The sequence below is a fragment of the Castor canadensis genome, chromosome 8 (genome assembly GCF_047511655.1).
Source record: "Castor canadensis chromosome 8, mCasCan1.hap1v2, whole genome shotgun sequence".
Classification (NCBI taxonomy): domain Eukaryota; kingdom Metazoa; phylum Chordata; class Mammalia; order Rodentia; family Castoridae; genus Castor; species Castor canadensis.
This window is the reverse complement of record NC_133393.1, coordinates 44,166,816-44,187,961: the sequence shown is the minus strand read 5'-3', so window position 1 is coordinate 44,187,961 and position 21,146 is coordinate 44,166,816. Positions and strand designations below refer to the sequence as shown.

The following is a 21,146-nucleotide window of genomic DNA, read 5'->3' as shown; positions in this document are numbered from 1 at the left end:
AAAACAGTACCTGAAGGAGGAAGAATAGACAGCATAAGGAAACTGGAGATGGTGAGCCTAAATAGAGACCCTGTCTGTTCCCATGTGGACCAGCCCTGTTAAATTCTGTGTCATGAATCTCCCACAGGACCCTAGATATGGAAGACTTATTATATTTCCATTTGCAGTAGAGACTGTGCTGACCTGACTGGTTGTCATTATTTGAGATTGGCATATTCTTTTAGCCCTCCCTAGATATGTGAAAATGCAATACTGAGGAGCCAGGAGCTGAGATCTGAGAAGATGTCACTGTACAAGCAGGAAATGTCAATCTGACCAAGGTGGTCTCAAGGATGCAACTTGTGGCCCAGAGATATGTCCAGAGGGAATTTATGTTCTCCAAACCGATCAGGATCACAGAGCTGCTGAGATCGCTAGGTATATGAATGTACCAATAGGGGAGAAAATTTGGGGACAAATTTTATAGTTAGCTATGTTTGATCAATCTTCATTTCCTATCTCCCAGGAAAGCAATCAGTAAGTTGGCCAATCTACCACTTGGGAAGGTGGCAAATTGCCTGACAGACTTCACCTTTCCTATAGGTAGATTATCAAAGAAATAATGACAATAGTTTTATAGTTTCTCTGGAAGAGGAGAGGGAAGTGGACTGGCTTGTGAGTGAGCTCCTTGCTGGGGCTTCGTCTCCTCTCTTCCACCATCTCTGCGTTTGTCTTTGAGCATGCTATAGATTGTACCTTATCCTTACTTCCTTTTTTCTCCTTCCCCAGCTAAGTTGAAGAATTCTTTCCTGGATCTTTTCTCACAACAGAATAATTCATACTTATGTCACCTTGGGGTTAAACTCTGATAGGAGGGCACTTACGTGTTGTTATGGTATAGTAGTCTTAATTGCTGGAAGTTAGAATGTAGTTAGAAAGTGACTCAGCAGAACTGAGGACTTCCGGAAATTTTGACATCTTATTGAGGTTTTGAAAAGATTGTAATTTCATCAAATCGGAAATTGCCCTGATAGTTGAATTGATTCATATTCACTTTATGTATCCACATTTATTACCATGGAAAATGGTAATAATGATGATGCTGTTGATAAACACTCTTGTCTTGTTAATTACATCATCTTCTAGAATCTTGGAGGAATCAGCAGAGACACGAACCCATTTAGTATTTTGTTGTCCCTCTGAGCAGCAATTCCTTTTATTTTTTAAACCAAAGAATAACATGTCTTCCTATGGTGACCTATCTTAATTTTATATTAAGGAAGATAAAAGTAGATTGAAAAGAAGGAAGAAACGGAGTTGGGTGCAACTGAACTGGAGTCAGTTGGCAATTGGAACGAATTTTTAGACTTCAGTGGGCTGTTGAGTGTGTTGAGCGAATGATCCATGCATCTGCCTGCTCTGTGGCGTCAAAATGTTGCCTGTGCTTAATAATGTCCTATGTCCTTACCCCTCACACACCCAGGGTGCTGAAGATTGAACCTTGACCTTTCACATGCTAGGCAACTACTCTACCACTGAGCTATACCCTCAGCTCTCAACAGTAGGATTTAGAAGCCAGTCTGCCTAGGCTTAAAGTCTGGCTCTTCCACAAAGAGTCTGTTTATCTTTGGGCAAGATGCCTACATTCTCTGAGCCTAATGCCGCTTTTAGATCCTGGGGATAAAATATCTCCTTGTAGGTCCAATGGAAGGAGTAGAGAGTACAAGAATTGTACCTGGCACATTGTAGGAACTTATTTGATGTTAAAAGATAGATGGAACAAACAGATGAATTTCTTAGCTACTGATTCCTGTGGTTTTAATATTACTGTTCTAAAACTTCTATGTGCAACTGAAAAAACAAAAGCAAACCCACACACATTTGGTTTTGAAGGCATCAGGTATAATTTTTGTTTAGAAATTGGGTTTGTGGCCACATAGTTCATCTCAGAATATTTTTTCTTAGAAATGTCACCTGTACATAGTCTTCTTTTTTACTGTGAAGTAACATTCTGGCAGTAATTAACAGCCTCTCATAAAAGTCATTTTAAGCTTGGTCAGCAGTCAAATGGTGTCCATTCCCTTATGCATGCTGTCTTCTTGTTCTGGAATGTTCTTTACCTTTGCTGCTTGTTCTAATCAGCTGAACTTGAGATCTAGTTGAAATGTCACATTTGAATTCCTTTAACAGCCCACAGGACCAGCCCCCCCCCACTTTTCTAACACCTCCTCCATTGCACCTTAGCTGTTGTGTGGTCCCCCTCTGCTCCTTGTACCCGAGCCCCCCAACACCAGGTATGACAGTGAACCGAATGGTTAGAGCCAGATCCTATACTTTTGCCAAACCTCATTGTCTAGTGAGGTTCTAACATCATGTGGAATGAGGAGAAAATGATGGAGTGAGGAAGGAAAAGATTAGTCATGCCTAATAAGCCTTCAGGCAGGCTCAACATCCAAGAATTCAACCAACCTCCAGTGGAAAAAAAATTGCATCTGTCCTGAACGTGTATAGACTTTTCCCCTTGTTGTTATTTCCTAAACGATGCAGTGAAACAAGTATTGACACAGTATTTACACTGTGTTTCCTATTATAAGTCATCCAGAGATGATTTAAAATGTATGAAAGAGGTGTACTGATGATAGGCACACACAATGCCATTTTGTAGAAGGGGCTTGAGCATCCTCAGAACCAACCTCCCATGGACACCAAGGGACAAATGACCAGCTCTGCTTCTCTCAGAACATGTTTTCTACCAATAAAAAAAAAATTTCCTTCTACTTTGCAGAAATTTATTTTCAATTCTGGGTCAAGGCTTGAAGCAGTCCACAGGGCAGGAGTCCTAACCCTCACATTCGCAACCCGGTGGACTTTTCAAAAGGTGACACCCTTTGCCACCTACACTCTCGGGAGTGTGCCTGAGCTGTGGGAGTTATTAGTCATTGGACTGCTAAGGTCAGTGTAAATTACCCACTTGATGCATTTTGAGAATCGAACCTGTGTGTTTTGTTCAAGTCTAGAAAAGTGAAACCAGGCACCAAGGGAATTTGCCCTGAAATGCTTGATTTAAAGTGTCCAGAAAATGTAGTTAATTTGGCTAATAAGTGGCTTATATTTGGTTCCTAATGGAATTCCCTGATAATTACATTCTCCAAACAGACTATTTTGCCTTTATTCCAGGTTTTCCCCTAGGCCTTTCCTTATCTGGAAAAACCCCAGTTACTATTATTTTTAAATTATTATTATTATATTATCATCATTATCATCATATTACTATTATTATTTTGTGCTGGTGATTAAATCCAGGCCCTTCTGCAGGCTAAGCACTGATGTCTCCCCATCCCAGGTGCTTCTTGCTTTCACTTTCCTGATAATCTTTACCTCCTGGTAGGGGTGAGGTTTAGACATCCGTTAGTGAGCTCTGTATCTCTACAAGCCTCTGCTATGCAGTGTTATGTTGAACTGAATTGCCCTAATTTGCCCTCGGATGTAAACATGCAGCTGCTTTCACAGGGATCCAGAAGTTTTCACTATCCGGGTCTGAGGCTGCAGCTCAGTGGTAGAACTCGCGCTTTGCATGTTTGAGGCACTGTGTTCAGCCTCCAGCACTGTAAACACAAAAAGAACAAAAATACTTGCAACTGACAGACAGAGCTGCAGCTGATTTCTGAGTCCCATTTTTGGGCTACACAGCCTCTCTAGAAAGCATGGATAACATCATCATCGCAGACTAACTAAATCTTCACAATGCCAGACAAGTTTACAGCTTATTGGGATACAATGTACATACCACAAATTTATTGAGGCATAATTTATTTTTTTAACTAATTTTTTTGATAGTCTGGGGTTTGAACTCAGGGCTCACTTGCTAGGCAGGTGCTCTTCTACTTAAGCCACTACGCCAGCGCTATTTTGAGAGAGGTTTTTTTCAAGATAAGGTCTTGAGAACTATTTACCCGGGCTGGCTTTGAAAATCACAATCCTCCTGATCTCTGCCTCCTGAGTAGCTAGGTTTACAGGTGTGAGCCATTGGTGCCCGTCTAGGTATAATTTATATAGCATAAAATTTGCTCGTTTGAGTGTGAAGTTCATTGAATTTTAGTGTATTAAGAGTTGTGCAAGACTGAGGATGCTGCATGTGCAAGGCCCTGGGTTCAACTACAATCTAATTTAGAGTATTTTTTTATCACCTCAAAAAGAAACCTCACATCCATTGATAACCACTTCCCATCTCCTTACCCAACCCTTAATTTTCTGTCTCTTTGGATTTACCTTTTTTGGACATTTCTTATAAATCAAATCATACACTGCGTGCTCTTTGATGTCTGGCCCTTTCACTTACACCATGGTTTTGAGGTTCATCTGTGTTTCATCATACATCAGTACTTCACACTTTATATGGATGAATAATATTGTTCCATTGTACAGATACACCTCATTTGCTTATCTATTCATTCTTTCATGGACATTTGGATGGTTTCCACTTTTTGGTTATGGTCAATTATGTTGCTACAGACATTCCTGAACAACTCTTTGTGGGTCCTGTGTTTTCATTTCTCCCTAGTAGATACAAAGAGTGGAATTTCTGGACCCTATTTAAACTCTCCAGTTGACTTTTTCTTTTTTTTTAGTGCTGGGGATCAAATCCAGGGTCTTATATATGCTAGGCATGCACTCTACCATTGAGCTAAACCCCCAACCGCCAAGACAGTAATTGCCCAGCATCAATATCATTACATTTGTGTTGAAGATAGGATCCATTAAGAGATGAACATATCAAGCTGGGCATGGTGGTGTACACTAGTGGTAGTCCTAGGTACTTGGTAGACTGAGGATAGAGAATTCAAGCTCGGCCAGGCTACATAGCAAGACCCTGTCAGAAAGAGAGAGAGAAGTTATATGATCAAAACGTTAAATCTCATTTCTACCCTCTGTATCAAGCAATCACCTAAGATTCACTTAATAAATAAATAAAGCAGCCATGTAATCCTAATGCAGTATGTAGCAGCTGTGATTAGACCCCTTTTCTGGAGTTTTATGGGAATCAAGTGACCACACCTTCCTCCTTTCTGAAAGGGCGACCTGTCTCTTATCTCCAGCCTGTGTCCTTTTGCTCCCAACTCGTTTTGTCGCAGTGAGCAGAGGCTTGTCCTGGGGTCCTAATTACCGTGTTTGTGGCTTTTCCTTTTTGATTTCTTTCATTTCACAAGGTTTGCTCCTTGGTTGTGTGTGCTCATTGGTCAGTGCTGCCTACATGTAACCACTTAAAACATTAGGCAGGGGGTTACTTAAATCCACATTCGAGCTTCTGGATCAATTTTTGTTGCTTTAAATACTAATTCTTAGATCATTGAGCTTGTCACATTCAGGACAGTGTGTGACAGGGTTTCATAACGGATTGTTTTCACCTCAGATATTCAAAAATGCGTCTCTTCCTAGTTTTCGCCTTATAAGGCACAAAGTGAACTGCAAATTCCATAACTGTTGCAATTCTAACTAACCTCCTTGTAGCCTCGAAAAATCATAACAATTTTTATAGAGGGAAAGCCAGTCACCCTTGTAGAATTTTCATACCGCGTCATGCAAAGCTGTTTTTAGCTACTTTTGTGAGCAGCTCAGTCCTGCTCTGAGACAGCCCAGTGTCTTCACAATCAGGAATCAGGCAAAAGCAGGAAGTGGCATAGGATGGAAGTTTTCCTTTGCTTTCAGAGTAGTAAAAGGGAAGGTTAAGACAGAAGGGGAAAGGAAATCAAGGAAAAGGCAGGGTTAGGAATGAAACCAACTGCGAGGAGAGGTCACTATTGTTAAGGTATGGGACCTGAGGATAGAAACCTGGAGTTGTTCTGAAGTCGTAGGTCCCCACATGGCCTAATTCTAACCGCAGCTATGAACAGCTTTGTCTTTTCCCAATGTGTTGGGTGTTTATGGTTTATTCCACAAACTGTTTCCTAGAACAGGAGTCTTCTTCCTTGCTATACCTCATGCCTGGTTGCTGAACCTCCCGCCCGCATCTATGCATGCTATCGTGATGGGGATGGCTACAGATCAGCCAGGAAGTGATCCCGGCAGGCTAAGCACAGGGTAGTTGGACTTTCTTGGTCAGACAGCTCTGGATGAAAGCATCTTTTCCCATTTTTTGTATACAAGTGCCATAAAAAATGATTGTTTTCAATGTGTCATGGAGTGAAAATCACCATTGAAAAGGGTCCCATATTTAAAACTAAAATTTAAAATCTCAAACAGGCCAAGCTTCCATTGGTTCATAACAGGAAGGGAAGAGCTGAATCTGGAAAAGAGCATTCATCTTAGGTGGAATCATCTCTTAATGAATGTCTTACATTAACTTCACAAAATAAGATAATTTCTATATCCTAGACAACTCCAAACGTGGCACTAGTTTGTTCATGCTGTAATGTAAATTTTTTCTAAAGAAGAAACTCTCCAGAACAATTGCTTTTTTCACAAAAGAACAGACAGACTAACACTGGTGCTTAATTTGATCAAATCATTTGACCTTCAGAGAGAACCTCTGAGTTATTATTATCTTCCATTTATAGATGAGAAAGCAAAGGCTCCAGAGGTAAAATGTCTAAACTCCAGCTTGTTGAACCCCTAATTCATCATGATTTTTATCTACCAGATTGCCTATCAGAAGTTCCTGTAGCTCAATCAACTTATTCCATGAAAGTACTACTCTTTGAGTATTGGTAGAATGTTTCAAGATATTATGAGTTTTCAACCTTTTATTTCAAACTATTTCAAAATTATTATACTTGCAGGAATTGTATAGGATTTTGGAACCTACTCCATCCATTCTGTATCCACCTGGTGTTTCAGTACCTCCAGAAATGGTGCATCCCCCTTGAAAGAAAGGAAGGGAGGGAGGGAGGGAGGGAAAGAGAGAGAGAGAGAAGAATATGATGAGGCAGTGTGGCAAAAAAACATTATGGGTTAGGGAATGTGGGTAAAAAATATAGGAAAGCTCTTTATACAATACTCTCTCTCTCTCTTTCGCTCTCCTCCTCCTCCCTCCCTCCCTCTTTTTCTCTCTCTCCCTCCCTCTGTCACATATAAACAAACCATTTGCAAATTACCTAACAAAAGAGTCTCCTACATGATCATACCACAACCATCAAGAAACACCCATTACTATTTAATTCACAGACCCAATTCCAGAATCACTGGTTGTGAAGGACACCAATAAACTCCTTTATAAATCTAAAGATCGGGCTACACTTAGCCATCATGTCCCTTTAGTTTCCTTCAATTTGGAACAATTTCTGTCTATCTTGGTCTTTGGTGATCTTACCATTTTTGAAGAATGCAGGTCTAAGGATTTGTCATGACTAGATTTAGTTTAGCTTTTGGGCAAAGATCCCAAAGAAATAATGCTGTGCAGACTTGCAGCGTTGATTTGTCCTGATAGTGATGAGGTTAGCTTTTTTATCACTTGGTTTAGTCAGAGCCTGCCAAGTTTTTCCTCTGTAAAGTTAAAAAGTTATAAGATGTTTTATATATTTTGTGGGAAGACACTTTAAGGGCTCTCGGATATCCTCTTTGTCAAATTTCACTTCCTACCCAGTTTTCTCTTCCATTGATGATTCCTGCCTGACCTAATTATTACTGTAATGATTGCAAAATCATAAACTTAAAATACCTCACACAGTGTAACTGTTATATAAATAGTTGTTATACTATATTGTTTAGGGAATAATAACAAAAAAGTATGAACATGAATAGTACAGGTGCACCTTTATTTTCCAGAATATTTTCCATCCAAGGTTGGTTGAAGGGATGTGGTATCCACAGATACAGACTGCTGACTACATGTTTATGTCCCCAGAATGTCAGTATACACACAAGACACATGCCTGCCTGCTAGCTCTTGCATGCTTTTCAAACATACATCTTATACTCACAGTCTCATACACAAATATTCACATACACATACATATCTCTATTTTAATTTTAAAGGCTATATTTAAAGCCACAAGTACACACTGACATCTCTAATTCTAATCCAACAACATGGCATTCATGCTTTTCACTTCCTTCTCCAGCAGAATAAGAAATCTGGCTTTCATGATCCTCAGTATATCTACTTATGCTTTTTTTCTCAATCCCACTCTGGGCAGCCAGGCTCCCTCCACCACAGTCTCTAAAGGAATTCCCAGCCCAAGGACATGCTGACCCCTCCTCCCAATGGCTGGGTGGGGAGAATAAATTGTCACACTCTAGTATCTAACTGTGCTAGAGGCAGCCAAGCTAGGTCTTAGATCATGAATGTGAATTCAAAGTCTGGCTCCAGTGATACCTGACATCATGACCTTGGGCAATATGTTAGATCTAAATTTTATTTGCTCATCTATAAGATGGGGATAATTTTGCCTTCTTCATAGGGTTGTTGTGAGCACTGAATGACAATGTACATGAAATAGTATCCAAATACCTGGCATATAAAAAAATATCTTTTTTTATTATTATTGGTTTTCTGAGACAGGATCTCTCTGTGTACCCCAGGTTGGTTTTGAACTTGTGAGCCTCCTACCTCTGCCCTCCAATTGCTGGGATTACAGATGTACACCACCATGCCAGCTTCATCCCTATCTTCTCAATGTCATCTCTTATTGTATTGGTCAGGACCTAGCAATAGCACAGTCAAGTTAGGCTAATCAAGAAGGGCTTTGTAGGATGTAGCTCAATGGTAGAGCACTTGCCTAGCATGTTCAAGGACCTGGGTTTGATCCCCAGTATTCACACACACACACACACACACACACACACACACACACAAAAGCAAGGTTCAATAAAGAAACGACTTTTGAAGATGTGGGCAGAGAGACTATTATAAGGACTGTTGTGATATCCAGGACCAATAACAGTGGATCTGTTCCTACTTCACTTGAACTGGACAGTAGTCACAAAAGTGCTGTTAACAGAACCCTTAGAGAGCTGGGACTTTGGACTTCAGTCCAAGGATGCAGCTGCTCTGATGTAACCAGCAAGAAAGGAGCTGGTCTGTGATGACCAGTGGAATGGGTATTACGAAAGAGAGTCAGGAAGCACTAGTGGTCAAGTTGATAGCTGGCTTTGGGGGCTACCATGACCACCATTTTTCTGGTAAGGAAACTGAGCCTTCCCCCTCTCTCTCCTTCATCATTGGCAAACCTAACAGAAACCAGAGCCTGTTGGCACATTCCATATATTCCAGCCATCTTGTAGGATGGCCAAGAGCAGGGAGAGGATCTTAGGGCCATGTGGAAGCTGTTTAGTACAATTATTTAACTTTTTTGTAAAACTGGTAACTGAACCTGATGGAATTCTTCTGTCAATATATTTTTCATCTGGATGGTCCTAGACCTATCTTCATCTGAAAGGTTCTAAAGTAAACAAATTTAGCAGAAGTGATCAAGAGAGTAGATATTCTGAGGATGGTGAAGATTGAGCCTCAGAAGCATGGGGCAAGACCTGAGCTCCAAGTGTGCCAATGAGAGGAAGGGATACTTTGGTTTGGTGGGCTGTTTTCTGGATAGGAGAAGTTGGAGGGAAAGAAAAAGAAATTTCTTAGCATCTCTGGCTTAGTTGCATCCTAATAATCATGTTGATTGGTTGAATATGAGAGGAAGAAAAGTCCTATTCAGGGAAGGAGTGAATATGGCTCTCAGGATTTTTCCATGAAACCCATCTGGTCCTAATGCCAGGACATTCCAGCCTGGCCTCCCAGCAAGGGCACAGGATGGCACAGCAACTAAAAGCCAGAGCTAGGGCAAAGCTGCTCACATTCAAGTTCCAGCCAGCCCTTCCTGGCTGTGTGAATCAGGCAAAGACAGCAACCTTCTGAGTTTTGGTTTCCTCATGAGAGAAGTGGGGGTTATGATAGCTTCTAGTGGCAGCTATCAGCCCCAACACTCATACTTCCTGGGCACTCATACTTCCTGATTCCTCTCCTTCCATTGACTCTGCTGTCATTCCAGCCCCTTCCCCTCCTTATGTATCTAGTCTGAGTGCCTTGAAGGATTGGAACCTTCTACGTTCACAATCAGAGTGGGCTTTTGAATGAGGTTTTAACTTCCTATTTTGTCATGGCTCCTTTTCTGTTTGACACTGCTCACTGGTAAGAAGGAGAGATGGTTATATCGTGGCTGGTGTCAGAGGAACCAGGGTGGTTCTGGGAGGTTCAAGGAGGTGGTATAAGAGTATTGGACCACAAGTGATATCCATAAATATTAATTATTTCAAAAGGGCTCCTGATTCCCACTCATCTTGACAACTGCCTTAAAAAAGTTTTTCTGAGAGGTACCATTCATTCATTCACTCATTCATGTTTGGTAAGGTATTATATAATGTGGAAAAGTGCACATACTACTCACGTTCAGCTTGGTGCATTTTTACAAACCACACACCCACATAATCAGCACCGTGGTCAATGCCCTGGGGTTTGACAGCATGGGTTACTTTCACCTGCTTTTGTCCTTGTATAAGTGGAAATATACTTCATGTCATCTTTTATATGTCTCGCTCTTCTTGCTCAACATTATGTTTGTAAGATTCACCTTTTTATGATGGGCAGTTATATTTCATTCATTCTCTCTCATTACTGGGCTGTATGTGGGGTGAGGCACACTAGCATTTAGTGGGTAGATGCCAAGGATGTCCCTAAACATCCTACAGTGCACACACAGGCCCTTATGACAGTGCATTTTTCAGTCCCAAATGACAATAGTGTCAAGGTTGAACAACCCCGTTATGTAATAACTGCTAATGGAAATGTGGGTTGTTTCCAAATTGGGGCAATTATGAATTGGCTATAATACATATTGAACTATACTTCCTTTGATAACTAAGTATCCATTTCTGTTGAACAAGCACCTGGGAATGGAATTCCTGGGCCATAAGATACAGATATGTCCAACTTTTGTAGCTATTATCCATTTTTCAAAGTTGTACCAATTTACACTTCCCTGGAGCACATGAGTGTTCTGGTTGCTCTACATCTCATTAATATTTGGCATTTTCTGCCACATTCTCCTCATTTAAAAAAAAAAGTCTTTCTTCTGTGACCTGCTCTAATTCAGGATTTTGGAAGACTAGCTATTCAATACAACAGTGTTGTTAAGCTATCCTATCTCATAGTTTGTGAAAGATGGATTGTGCACAGGTGTGGCTGCTGTGTACAGTAATTACAGACAGCATTTGGGGAAGGACGATTTGTAACTAGGGTTTGAATAACAGCACCAATGCATTTCTGCATACCCATTTTTTCTCATATTCTTCTTAGTATAGTTGGTTCATGGTTCTGAATCCATGGATGCAACAAATCTCAGATCGAAAATATTCCCCCTCCCTCAAAAATCACATTTATACTGTGCAGTATAAATATGTACAGTATAAATATGTGACTTTTTCCTTGTCATTATTCCCTAAATAATATAGTGCAACAACTATTTCTACAGCATTTCTATTGTATTAGGTATTATAGAACATCTACAGATGATTTGAAGTATACTGGAGACTATGAGTAGGGTATTTGCAAATATTGCACATTTTACATAAGAGACTTGAACATCTGTGCTTTTGGTATACTGGGAGGGGGATTCTAGAACCAATCCCTTGTGATACCAATATGAGGTACAATTGTTCTACCTATTCATTTCCATAGTAAGTTGTGCTCTGAGGATCAGCTTATTCGTCAGTTAAGTTAGTGTTTATTAATTACTTCCAAACTGTACAGTATTGCTTATTCCAAAACATTGGCTTTTCTTATAGTGATAGGTGCTTAGGTATAGGAAAGCAGACTGGTTGGGGCCATCTAAGAAAAATGAAGGAATTCTAGTCTCCAGTACACTGATTCTCAAACTTTGCTCTAGGGGCTCAAAGTATCAGCACTATCTTGGACGAAGATGCAAATTGTGAGACTCACCTGGAATCTACTAAATTTTGGGAGTGGGGACTTTGCAGGTATTTTAACATCCCCTCCAGATAATGAGATGTTAAGTAAAACGTTGATTTGGACTATCCTTATCCCCAAATTACAGACACACCCAATTTGAACATTTGTGGAAACAAATGTTTTGGTAACACAATTAATGAGACAGTTACCTTCCCAAGGTTAAACAATTACTTTCCACACATGAGTTCAGTGGTAAGTTTCATCTTGAAATTGTGAACTGGCTGTGATTTATTTTTGGTAACTTAGTTTTGTTTCGAAGCCCCCAAAAGTCAAGATTTTCCTGTTGCGAATGGCTTGAATGTGTGCCACTACAACAGGAGGGCTGCCACCTAATTGAATAGTTCAGCATTTGCCTATTTGAGTGCTTTGTGCACTGTGTTTTGCAAGTATTTGCTTAAATTCATCCAGCATACAGGAAGTATTTCCATGGTATCTTTGCTGCATCAACATCAGGTGCAGCTCACTCCAGCTCATGGTGTGATGACATGACCACATGACCTGCAGGGCTTGCTGCTTGGGTCTTTAAAATTCTGCCTGTTAAACATCTTCACACCCCTGAGATGAGAATTTAAAATAATGGTCTGGGTTCTGAGATCTAGATAACAACTTCTCCTATTGCTCATTAGATGGAAGGAAAAGAAAGTGAAATGATTGGGCCCCAGGAGGAAGATTTTCCCCAGTGAACCCCATTGGAGAACTTTGAAGTTAAGGGTGAAGTGTTGTTTCAGTTCAAGATGTGTTTTGGAAATGCCTGCTTCCATTTTAGCATTAGCATCATGACTGTCATCATCAAAAAACAAAATAAAGGCACCATTTACAAACCATCAGGCTATCTGGAACAGAATTCCTTAATTGGCTGGCCAAAGTGAATTGGAGTGCCAATCTCCTCTACTTTTCCTCGTATTACTTAGTTCAAAGGAAAAAAAGTAAAATCCCTGTATCTGATAATTAAGCATGAATCCCTGAGGGCTGGCAGCATGGCTAAAGTGATAAAGTGGCTGTCTACCACACACAGGGCCCTGAATTCAAACCCCAGTACTTCCAAAACAACCAAAAATGAATCCCTGAGTCATTTGACTTACTTCAATAACAAAACAAACAGCATGCTGGGAAAGGTGGTAAAACGCCTATATTCCCAGCACTTGGGAGGTAGAGGCAGGAGAATCTCAAGTTTGAGCCAGCCTGGGGACATACCAGGAAACCGTCTCAAAAACCACAAACAAAACGAACTGCATAAAAATGCCCTTCCAAACAAAAGCCCTCAGGATGTCCAAGAACCGGATACAACTTCTCATTTAGACAACTGTTTCTGCCAGTATAACTTAGCCCCTCAGAATAGTTCAACAAACAATCCAAACCAATCCTCTCTGTGCTCTTTTGCTATTATTTGACTTTACTAGTCTGGTGTTACAGTTCAAGTAGAGGATAGTGATTAATTGGTAATGGAGAAACAAGTCCCAGAACAATTACTAAAGCTAACGAAGTGTGGACTAGTACATGCAGCTGAGCAAGGAAAGCCACATGCAGAAGTGTTCCAGAAGTCTTCCCGAGTTGCTGCAGATTGCCTGGAAGAGCTCCTCCACTTAGTCTTTTGAGTGCTCCTCTGACAAGATCAAATCCAAGTTTTTTCCTGCAAGTTCTTCCTGGCCTCCAGCTTGTTTTTTCCCCAGATCTTGTAGGGTCAGGTGAGCGCATGGGGAAGGAGATTCCTTCCCTTCCTTCTTTGATTGTTTTCCATATTTTCTGAGATTCCAAATCTTCCATCACATGAAATAAAGGACTCTCTTCATTTTGGAGCCGTGCTCTACATATCTTTATAACTGGGAAAAAAGTCTTGAATAGCATACAGAATATAAAGACTTCTGGAGTAGCGAAGAGAATGAGATGGCCCCAGGGAAGGATAAACATGTCTAGCCTGATTAATTGGCTAGTTCAGGAATAATTGCTTCCAAAGTGTGAGCCAAGGCATGGGTGCTAGGCCCGCAAGCATATCTTCACTGGAGGAGGAATGGGGTTTCCTTCAGATTCCCAACTTGAAATCCACACACGTGGAAAGAAATTCAAGGTGTCTCACACAAAAAAGGAGAGTTTCAAAGGTGGAAGCTTGGATGTGAGGGCGATCTGGCTGCGACATCTGTCACCCCATTGATCGCCAGGGTTGATTCGGCTGATCTGGCTGGCTAGGCGGGTGTCCCCTTCCTCCCTCACCGCTCCATGTGCGTCCCTCCCGAAGCTGCGCGCTCGGTCGAAGAGGACGACCATCCCCGATAGAGGAGGACCGTTCTTCGGTCAAGGGTATACGAGTAGCTGCGCTCCCCTGCTAGAACCTCCAAACAAGCTCTCAAAGGTGGAAGCTTTAGCAAGGATTTATTTTAGTATAACAGAAAAGTAGGAAAAAATGCAGAGGAAGGAGAAACACTTACTGCTCCCCATGCAGGAAATGGGAGTAAAGACTCCAAATGGTGGCTTTTATTCTGTGGCTTTTATACTTTTTGAGCCAGGAGAGTATATGTGACATCAACTAGCAACCCCTAATCATTAGACAGTGGTTCTGGGTGGCCAGGATGGGTGCTGTTTATTGTTCTAAAACATGGAGATGGGATATAGGCCTACTCAGGAGACAGGTGACTCCCTTTACAGACATGCCTTTTATTCTGACTTTCTATTCCTTTCAGTGCCTTAACATCTCAAAAGAGAAGGCAGGTGCAGAGAGCCCAGCTGTGTTTCCCTGTCTTTGTAACTTAACATCTAAAAAGGTGATGGGAAGGGAGCTTGCTGGCTGTTTCTCAGGTCTTACATGCTGGTTCTAACATCTGAGTCTGGCCCTTGTAGTACTGACTAATTTTAATTTCCTGGTCTCCTCATCTATCTATCCTGCCTCAGTATAAGGCTGGTAGGGAAGGCTGAGCCATCCAGTTGCAGTAATTGTAAAGCTTACCATGTCTTTTCTGGAGAAGGAGACAGAAAGGAAAGGTAACAGGTAGCAGCCATCCTCTAACAGAATAAGCAGGGTTTTAAAAAAATTATTATTTTATTTTATCATTTTTACATTTACTCACATGTGTATACATTGTTTGGGCCACCTCCCCACCCAACCCTCTTCCCTTCTCCCCAACCCTTCCCCTCCCCCCTTCCAAATAAGCAGTTTTGTTAAAAGGTCTCCTATAGGGATTTTAAAAACACCAGATGTGAGAGTGAGGGGAATTGGCCCAAGAACAGGAAAAATCGCTGAGAAGAAAAACAACTGTATTTTTAACACATAAACGATGCCATTTAAGTACTGGGTTGAATACAGAAATACCATGAAAGTTCCTATTTTATCTAGTGTCTGTATTTCTTAATATAGTAACATTATATCCCTAATCCCTTTATAAATCTGAGCTTGGTACTGGCCAGTTGGAAAAGGTAATGTAAACAGATTCTGTTGCCCTAATTAAGTTATGGATCTGTACACTGAATGCTTTGTCAAGCTGCAAATATTTTAATAATCACTGTAAGCCTCGAGGCTTTGCCAAAAGAAGTGTTGTTTGGAAATCGCAGTTATAATAACCTAATATTTAAAACTGTTATTTGGAAAAAGAAGAAGCTTGGGTTTGAGTTCTCTTTTATTAGGAATATTATTCTCTTTGCTCTATACCACAGAAAACATTAAGACTTAGATAGATCTCTTCATCCAGTATAATAACTACCATTTCTTTTTCTACAGGGGAGGATTACATAGAGTTTGTTTGTGGTGGGTGCAGGGAGAACTTAGTAAAGGAGAAAGAAAAGTCATTTCTAGACTGGAGAAATAGAAAAATGTAAAGAATGAAAACTATATGACTGAGGCAATGCTGGGTGCAGGGAGAACTTAGTAAAGGAAAAAGAAAAGTCATTTCTAGACCAGAGAAATAGAAAAATGTAAAGAATGAAAACTATATGACTGAGGCAATGGCATGTCTGTCAGTTGGAGTCAAGGTACCCTGAATCATGAGCAGCAGCCCTGGTGAAAGCAAGCGGTCAGCGTGTTATCTTATCAATTCCTTTGGCAGCTGGGTGTAGACTTTTCCAGGAGTGGGGACTCAGTTCCACTGTGAGTCAATGCTGCAGGGTAGAGGTGCTGAGTTGCAGAGTTCAGATGAATTAGTGAGAATGAAAAGGTAGTCAGTAGTTAGTAGGTGTTTAGAAAGTACTATTTTAAGAGGATATCTGAAAATTAACTTATTTTCCACTTAAAAATGAGTCAGGGGAAAAGTGGAAGATTGAAGATGAGAAACTTCTAAGTAAAAGACGTTGGTATTTTTTAGGCAAAACAATATTTACAAGTGTGTGTGGGAGAAACATTCATTTCCTACGTGGTCCATAAAATAGTATATGGCTACTTCTCTGAGCATTCAGTCGTGCTCTTTGGGTTGTTAAATCCCGAATGTTCTTTAGATCCCTATCTGAAAATCATTTGTGATCATTTCAAGCTCATTCTGTGATGCCTTCAGGTGTCATCCAAATTAGGGAATGTGGCTCAGGCCTTGCTCATTTGACCCCAACACTCTAAGACAAACCCAGAGCCGATACTAGAAGTCAGAAGGTTCATTTCAAAGTCATGGTCTCCATGACCCTGCAAACAATTTCAGATCTCCTAGGACCAAAACTCCTTCTCCTGGCAGCTCTTGTTTTGGAAACGGGTGGGGTGGGGCTAGGAAACACTGCGATCGAGAGCTGGGGTGAAAGACATTTTGTTTTATTTTACATTTTGCCATTTGAGTCATGGCTCATGAAACAGCGCCTTGCAGAACAGAGGCTATGTTATATCCCGTGGGTTGCACTGGAACAGCCGGGAAACCAGGCTGTGGGTCATTGCCATGAGCAACCGCGAGCGAGCGAGAACAGCAGCCTGCTGGATGACTAGCAGGGAGCTGCACGCCTGCCGGACTCCATCCCTCCAGCACTGGCTCTCACTGGGCTAAATCGCTGGCCCCCGGCAGCAACGCGGGAAAAAAGATCCGGGAAACTAAATCTGTAGGAAGGGAAACAAACAAACAAAAAGAACTACCGGGGTTTTAGTGAAACAGGAGCAGATGCAAACAGGCAGGCAGAGGGAGGAGGGAAAGGCTGGGCTTAAGCAACCTGCTACTAGGATTTAAACAAAGGAGGCTCGAGAGAGGCGTGATCAGTTTCTAATATCAGCTGGAGGAGAGAGAGCCAGCTGCTGGACTCTGGGGATGGAACCGAAAAAATTCACAGCATGTCCTTCAGGACAGGAATGAGTGGAGTATGTACCACAATAAGAACTGGAAAGAAAAAGTAAGTCTGCGCGAGGATTTACAGATTTTTGATGGACTTTGCCATCCTGCCCCTATTTGAGGCATGCCTTCATCCATGCGCTGTCTGTTTATAGTTTCTGTCTCTACAGTCATTGTTTTTATTATATTCTATGTGTTCAGTTTTGGGGGAGATCAAACCTACCAGAGGCTAAACATCTCAGACACTTTGATGCTGACTCAAATCTGCACATCCTTTATCAACGGAAAAACTCCTTTCCTGTGGAGGAATAAACTGATGATCTATGAGAAATCATCTTGCAAGGAATACTTGACCCAAAGCCACTATATCACGGCCCCTTTATCTCAAGAAGAAGATGAATTTCCTTTGGCATATGTCATGGTCATCCATCACAATTTTGACACTTTTACAAGACTCTTCAGGGCCATTTTCATGCCCCAAAATATCTACTGTGTTCATGTAGATGAAAAGGCAACAGTTGAATTCAAAGATGCAGTGGAACAATTGCTCAGCTGCTTCCCAAATGCTTTTCTGGCTTCTAAGATAGAACCAGTTGTCTATGGCGGGATCTCCAGACTCCAGGCTGACCTGAACTGCATGAAGGATCTTGTGGCCTCTGAGGTCCCGTGGAAATACCTCATCAACACCTGTGGGCAAGATTTCCCTCTGAAAACCAACAAGGAAATCGTCCAGTACCTGAAAGGACTCAAAGGGAAGAATCTAACCCCAGGAGTGCTGCCCCCAGCTCATGCAATTGGGCGGACTAAGTATGTCCACCGGGAGCACCTGGGCAAAGAGCTTTCCTACGTGATAAGAACCACGGCGCTGAAGCCACCACCTCCCCACAATCTCACCATTTACTTTGGCTCTGCCTACGTGGCTCTATCAAGAGAGTTTGCCAACTTTGTTCTCCATGATCCACGGGCTGTCGATTTGCTCCAGTGGTCTAAAGACACTTTCAGCCCTGATGAACATTTTTGGGTGACACTCAATAGGATTCCAGGTATGTGAGATTTCATGTTTCACGCAAAGAGAAGTGCTGTGCACCGCACATCCGCGGGTTCGACCAACCGCGGATGAACATAGATTTAACATGTACAGACTTTTTCTTGTTCTGATTACCTAAACAGTACAGTATAGCAACTATTTACATGGCACTTACATTGGGCAGGTATTGTAAGTCACCTAGAGATGACTGAAGTGTTCAGGAGGCTGTGCATAGGTTGTATGCAAATACTATACCATTTATAAGGGACTGGAGCATCTGTGTCTTTTGTTGTCCAAAGGGGGCGCTGGAACCAATCCCCCAGGCATTCTGAAGGGTGACTGTATTTGAAAGGCCTTTTGAAGACTCTACCATTTTTAAAATTAGGAAGTGGAAGATAAAAACTGAAGTGTATAGTCCTCACCCTGGTCCTTTCTAAATGCAGCATGACGCTCTTTACGTGATCACTCAGCTATGCTAGCGCTCCAAATAGTGCCATCCCATGGTGCCACTTCGCAGTTTATCGTGTGCTGTCTCCTGCCTCATCTCATTAAATCTTGCCACAATAGATGTTACTATTCTCAGTTCACACTGGTGCTCTTTCTTTTCCCCAAATTGTCAGACTTGCTCTTAGCCTAGGATCTTTGCCTGGCCCATTCTCCTGCCTGCATCTAGAGGCACCTGCCTCCCTCTCCCTTGTCAGATCTCAGCTGGCAGAGCACAGCAGCCTGACCACCCCTCCTTTCCCTCCACCTGCCATCTACTGCACATGGCCCACTTTCCCTTCAAAGATTCTATCACCATCTGGAATGATAATATTTCCTATTTGCATGATTTTTTTTTTTTTGGCCAATTCTACATGAGCACCATGAAGTCGAGGTCATTTTCTGTATATCGTTAATGCTCAATGCTCAGAACACTTAGTAAATGCCAAAGGAATACATATTAGGTGAATGAATGAATGAATGAATGAGCAAGTGAGTGAGTGAGTGAATGGCAAAACACACAGCTTTCCTACAACACCATAGCTGTCCCTAATACCAGTGAGCTGACAAATATTTGGACTCATGCTTGTATCCTAGTATGTGTTTTTTACCAAAAATACCTTTTACTTCAGATAAGTAATGAGGTTCAGGAAAAACTCCTTTCTTTCTCACCAAAAATGTTTCCACCTTTATCAATTTACCAGATAGATTTTTTTTTTAAGTATATAAACTATCACAGGATTTCTGAGAAGGAAATAGCGTGCTTTGGACTCAATGAAAAATACAAAATGGATCTCTAATGAACTAGACAGTATTATTATAGCAAGAGAAAAGCAATCATTGTTCTGGTTGTTGGGGGGCTGCCAAGTTGGAAATTCTGGTAAGTGCTCTCGGGGCTACAGAGCAGGGCTTGCTGGGCGATAAACATGCCCACATTCTCTGGAAAATACCGTGTTTGGTCTCTGAATCCCAGGGTGACTTGTCTTCTACTGAGCATTCTTTTTTGTCCTCTCTTCCGCCTCGGGCCCTGTCATTTCACCCTTGATCTGTTGTTTCTTTTATTGATGTGTAATTGGGGAAACATTAGGTACTTAGAGGCTGATTTCCATATTTACATATTTGTTTCCTTTCTATTTCCACTATTCCCTTAAAGTAAGTTTGGGCCTAACCATGTGCTGCCTTAGGTATTGTACTCAGTAGAAGTCTGGGTTGTCAAAAGGAAGAAAGAAAAAGAGAAGGAGAGAGAAAGAAGGAGGAGAAGGAAGAAAAAGAGAAAGAAGAAAGAAAAACATGCCAGGCACAGTAGTGTCATCTTGTAATCATAGCACTTGGGAAGCTGAAGCAAGAGAATACCAAGAGCCCAGGAATTTGGGACTAACCTGGGCAAAATAGCCAGACCCCATCTTTAAATAAATAAGTTAATTAATTAATTAACTTGGCCCAGGAGAAGAAACGTTTTTGGCTGTTGTCTTGTGGTATGACATGCAGTCCCTCTCACAGAAATAGTGTGACCCCTTTAAATCACAGAAGTTCATCAGCCCTCAAATAGCCCCAGATACAAGAGGACGGGCTAAGGTAGGAATCCCTTTTGTTGCTGCATGCACTTTTCTTTGCAGGAGAACCCCATTCACTACCTAGGAGTTCCTAGTGAGAAAGGTGGCCGCACTTGAGCCTGGCGTCCATGTTACCCATTAGCTCTGGCAGTGGCATCCTGTTTCCCTTGCAAGAGCTGGAGTGCAGAGCTTCTCTAGAGGGCATCTCCCAGAGATGGTGCCCAGCGCCAGCCCATCTGTGGCCTGTCCATGCCAATTCTGCACACGATGCATTTCGCGATAACGTGACATCTCCTGGAGTTCTGTCTCCTTCCTTTCTTGGACTGTTGGCAATTTCCGGGTCAGAGACAAAGGAGATCCTGCTTGTAGGTGGGACCTTCCCAAGTTACAATGAACTGAAGAGAACAAATCAGCATATGCTCTATCTTCAAAGGCAATGTAAAATCTAATCAGTAACACCAGCATTATTTGACACTTGAGTGTTGCTTGTGATTTCAGATTTCGGGTGTACATCTGATTCTTTATTCACAGTCAGCCTTTTATCACGTTTGTTCTTTTCAGTCTCATGTTTTAAGGGGAGAAAACGCTTCTGTAAATATAGCATCAACATGTTTTTTTTGTAAAGGTACAAATACGAATAGTACTGTTTGTATCTTCCCTCCCAGTCACCTCCTCCCTGTCTCCTAAGCACTTCAGTCAGAATGGATGTGTTAGAGAGACCCTGCCAGGCACCTCAGCTTCCCCAAAACATTCCTAAGAAAAATTAGAGAGACTATAAACAAAGGCTGCTCATAGGGGTACTGTAGCATTGGATCATGAAGTTTTACACTGCCTTCATTTATTTATTTTTATTTTATTTTATTTTTATGTCGTATTCATATGGAGAAAATGACTTCTTTTGGTTTTCAGTACAGGACTAGGGATGTAGCTCAGTCGTA

General features: G+C 41.5%; 1 protein-coding gene and 1 long non-coding RNA gene across 6 annotated transcripts in view; one reads left to right on the top strand and one right to left on the bottom strand.

Moving 5' to 3' along the window:
• The window catches only part of Gcnt2 (glucosaminyl (N-acetyl) transferase 2 (I blood group)), a 72,941-nt gene that overhangs the window by 6,545 nt on the left and 45,250 nt on the right, over positions 1-21,146 (top strand). The window contains exons 1-2 of one of the 5 annotated variants that reach the window (XM_074082911.1): positions 6,878-14,022; positions 14,274-18,188. The exons of the other annotated variants lie outside the window; for them this stretch is intronic. Of the exons in view, the coding sequence (XP_073939012.1) occupies positions 17,270-18,188 (919 nt within the window). The 5' untranslated portion in view covers positions 6,878-14,022; positions 14,274-17,269. Of the gene's footprint in view, positions 1-6,877; positions 14,023-14,273; positions 18,189-21,146 lie in introns of those variants that run through there. 5 annotated transcript variants of the gene reach the window in all.
• On the bottom strand, positions 1,709-6,840 carry LOC141425696 (uncharacterized). The gene is made up of 3 exons (XR_012450744.1): positions 6,782-6,840; positions 4,714-4,849; positions 1,709-3,584 (listed from the first exon to the last, which is right to left on the bottom strand). It is a non-coding gene; the product is annotated as an uncharacterized lncRNA (long non-coding RNA).